This window comes from Cynara cardunculus (assembly GCF_001531365.2).
Source record: "Cynara cardunculus var. scolymus isolate 2C chromosome LG 17, CcrdV1, whole genome shotgun sequence".
NCBI lineage: Eukaryota > Viridiplantae > Streptophyta > Magnoliopsida > Asterales > Asteraceae > Cynara > Cynara cardunculus.
In genome coordinates this window covers 6811132-6815520 of record NC_037544.1, presented here as the reverse complement: position 1 = coordinate 6815520, position 4389 = coordinate 6811132, and the positions used below count along the sequence as shown (strand labels likewise).

Sequence of the window (4389 nt, the reverse complement as noted above, 5' to 3'; positions counted from 1 at the left end):
TTGTTTGTATTAATTAACATACTATATTATCAGAGATTTGTTTTGATTATATCATAAAATGTCGTAATAACTAATTTTTTTAGATGTTTTTTTGATCATTTTACATTTTTATCAGCTAATTTATCAGTTATCAGCTACTTTGTCAAACATGGTTTTAGTTGATGTTTAAAATTTATATTAGATTTTATTTTTTAAAATAATTTTTTAGGTCTAATAATCTACTAGTTTTGCCTACGCAACACTCAATATATATGGAAAAGTTCAATCACTAATAATATATTTTGAAATTTTAACAGGTAAAATCAAAATTAATCAAAATAAAATACAGAAAAACATTATATACAAACGACTTAGCGGTTGTTTATCAAATACTTACTTGGTAAGTGCTTACGGGTAAAATTTAACATCATCATTTACTTACAAAGTAAGATTTTAGTCCATAAAAATGACATTGTATGCAATAATTTACCCGGTAAGAGCTTACCGTGGTAAGCATCGTCGCTCTCACTTACCGGGTAAGACTCTTGGTCCTTGTCTCGCTCTTACCAGGTAAGTTCTTGGTTCTTACCATATTCATCAGGTAAGGTAATGTGACTTGGTAAACGGTTACCCAAACAAGCGTTTGATAAACGCCCCTTACTACCTTTTTTTATGTCTTGAGGGTCATCCCAAAAATTCCAATCTTCTGTAGGGATTGTGCCTAGCTAAATCATCCAAAAACATGTATATTCAATTCATTAACAAATTTACGTGACCCAAGAAGTGTAATTTCAAAAGAGACACAATTCCTTAAAATATAGAAAAGAAAATCTGTTGAAAAGTGGCTTTTTGAAGAGCTCTGCCGCCTCCAAAAAGCATGTTTTGCACGACCGAGAAGGAATAAGCTGTGCACCCTCGCAGGGACGGACCCAAATTTTTTTTTAAACGGTGGCACCATTTGACCATAAGAAAGATATATAATAATTTTTTTTTTCAAACGATGACACCATTTGACCATAATTAAAATGACCCTAACATGATTCGGACTTGGGTGTGGGTTGGAATAAAAAATAAAAGTCTTGCAAACCAACTCTATCAAATAAAACTTGTTCTCATTGTTGTTTCAAAATACATACGGTGACACACAACAAATTAATATGGTTGCACCGTTCACGAAACCTAATTTTTTTACCATTCGGCGGAGAAATAATACGGTGACACGTGCCACCTATGCCACATACATAGGTCCGTCCATGCACCCGCGTCCGGTGCAAATTTAGTAGACTATCCATAAAACATAGGATATTGAGGCACCATTTAACAGTGACTCTTGCCCGTAAATGCTTACACAGTAAATTTTTGATAAACGACCCCTAAAAAATACATTTGTTGGTTGACACCAGTTCTACATCACAAGAATTACAGTTTGCAGAAGAGACAAAACACACAGTAAAAAAACTGAATTTTTATTGACCCACTGTGGGTTCTTGAATGTAACACAAATGGTAATCTTGGAATTACAAAGCTTTGCTTTCATTATAAAGAATTAACAAATTAGAAATAGAATCATTAAAAAGAAGATTAATAAATGATTTTTTTTTAAATATATGAATAATTTAGCTAGAAAGGGTGCAGGGCTTAAAGATCCAGAAGACATCTAACCCTTTTGCTTCATTCTGTGTTGTAGAAACAGGAGCAGCTTGATTTGTATTGCCTTTCTTCACCTCCTTGATGCTGCTTTTTTCTCTCTCTTGTAGCATTCCTCTCTCCTAGTTTATTTCATCACCATATATCTCATTGGTAATGGTTTCAAGGAAGCAAGATAAATCAAACCAAATGAATCCAGTAAGTAAAAGCATACCTGAGGTCTAAGGCGGAAAGGCCTAGGTGGGGTGGCTTTGATAGGTCCATTATTAGCCGAAAAGCATTGAGGTGACGGAGGATTTGTTCGGATCTGCAACACTCTTTCCTCATCTTTACCCCTTATGCTTTTGACGTTTAATGAAATGGGTTCGTTCTCTGATTCACCACTCGTACTGCAAACGCATTATGAATTCCACGAAATGAACTTAGTCCACGAATTTGGCTCCTTATTGAAAAATACAAGAAGCAAAGCAAAATACATAGAAAAGAAGCATACGCAAATGCTATGTTTGGCAAACTAAGTTGAAAAGTTGGTTGTTGGCTGAAAAACTAGTTAATGGGGTGGTGGTCGGCTGAAGTGCTATTGACTAATAAACTATGGCTTCTGGATTATAAGGTGACTGATAAACTAGAAGTTTAGTAAAAACTAGATAAGCTATATGACAATGTAAAGTAATCTAAAGGGAAAGTGTATGTGTGCATTTATCAACTTATAAGGTAGCTTATGATTGCCAAAGCTGGCCAAATTCACATGGATGTGTCCATGAAAATTTGATTCCATAACCTCAATTTCGAAACTAGGCCTTCTGAGTTTTATGTGATCAGACATGAAAAAGAAAGGGTTTTGCAGACTCAAAAGACACGGAATTTGGAACTTACTTTTTCCTTGTAAGCTTCTTCTCCTTGACATTGCTGTACTTCTCCATTTCTGCATATTTCTCTTTCTTTACCTCTAGCAATGGCATCCTCTCATTCTTGCTTTCCTGTAAGACTCCCATTTCCTGTTTCTTTGTAGCCACCACATCCTTCTTTGCAATCTCTTTCTCACCATTGTCCTTCGCCCTTGTTGCCAATCGCTTCATCTCGTTGCAAAACTCTGTTACTTGATTCAATATGTCTCTTCCGGCAAACAGATTACGTGCTGACAACGAGCTTTTCAGCACCCTCGGGGGCTCTTCCTTCACCAAGAAACCATCTTCTACATGGTTCTTCTCCGAGCTTGACTTGATCATTTCTTTTATTGATTTAGCTTTGTGGTTAGGAGGGGTCGAGAAATTGGGGTTCTGATTCTCACTATCTTGGACAGATTTAGTGCTTTTTGAGTCTGTGTTTGATGGGAAACCTCTTTTCTTGAGTGCTGCATCTCTAGGGAAACAGAAATAGAACAGTGATTTAGGATTTGAAAACCATAGATTCAATCTGAACTTATAGTTTTAAAGTCAGTTTGTTCATTTATAGTTTTGTACCTCCAAAATCGATCACCCAATTTAGGGATCTCAGAAACACTTGCCGATCTTTGAAGCTGCATATGAAGATAAAACAAGATAAGTACAGGGTTTGATTGCTTCGAATTGAGAAACAAACTCACTTCCTTTATGAAAATGGAAGCTCGAAAAAGAAACCAAAATCCAAATCGATTATCCTAGAATAGGAGTCATGATTCTTACCAATTGGGGAAACTATCAAATATTGGAACAGAACTTATCTAGGGTTTTCAACATTTATCTATCAAATCAAACATGAATCGAATCTATGGGAAAGGGATTTGGAAAGAAAAAGTAAAATCAGACAGAAATCAACGAAAATTTGAAGATTGAAACCTTTGAGGAATCTGGAGTCCTTTGTCTGAAAAAGTCTTCCACTGTTTTGGGATGATTACAATCTGTGAACCACGATAACACAAATATAACAGACATCAATGAAAACTGAGATTATTAGCAATTCAACATCACAATCAGAGTGAATTCTAAGACCTTATACAGTAAAATATCAGCAAAAATTAGGGAATCTGATGCATATAAAGTTTTACAACTAAGACTATAAGATTACCTGGTCGGCAGAACCAAGCTTCATCGTCAACAGGAGGATCATCATCAGAGAAATCAATCCATTGAGGAGCGTTAATGTCTTCATAAAGATTATCCTTTTCAAACTTCGAATCTTTCCAATCGATCACTGCTACATCCATTGATAGCTCTGTTAATTGAAGATACAGAGAGAGAGAGGCGGTTTCTGTGAAGTGAAGAAGAGAGCTGAAACGTTGAAGGCAGGGCAGCGGGTGATGTGGGGATTTTACGTTACTGTTTTTCGACCGTTGGAGATACTTTCTCATTTGTCTACCAATTTAGAGTAACTACAAAACAGCCCCTCCACTTACTTATCTTTACACTTTTAATCCATTGACACAAACTTTATTAAAGAGTCGTTTACCCAAATGTTTACCCGGTAAGCACTTATCAATATGAGTCAACACTATAATTTATTTTGACGCGTAAGATTTTGGTACATCAAAACATATTAAATGCAACAATTTACCGGGTAAACTCTTACCTAGGTAAGAGTCGCCATCCTCACTTACCAGGTAAGACTCCATTTTTCTCATCGTTCTTACCTGGTAAGATTCTTGGCCCTTCTCGTGTTCATCCGGTGAGAAAATTTATGCGTTAAACACTTACCAAGTAAGTTTTTAGTAAACGGCTTCTAAATTTCTTTAAATTTTTTAAGAAAAAGAGGCCAAAATTCCAATTTCCTTTTACGGGAGTGGAC

The 4389-nt window shown here is 35.7% G+C and overlaps 1 protein-coding gene across 1 annotated transcript; it reads right to left on the bottom strand.

Annotated features, from left to right (window-relative positions):
* Nucleotides 1–1456: 1456 nt before the first annotated feature.
* Nucleotides 1457–3836, bottom strand: LOC112500209. The gene is made up of 6 exons (XM_025103576.1): nucleotides 3673–3836; nucleotides 3444–3505; nucleotides 3090–3145; nucleotides 2503–2988; nucleotides 1841–2015; nucleotides 1457–1748 (listed from the first exon to the last, which is right to left on the bottom strand). Exons 1-6 carry the CDS (start codon nucleotides 3809–3811, stop codon nucleotides 1596–1598), a joined length of 1071 nt encoding a protein of 356 aa, XP_024959344.1. The 5' UTR covers nucleotides 3812–3836; the 3' UTR covers nucleotides 1457–1595.
* Nucleotides 3837–4389: the final 553 nt, after the last annotated feature.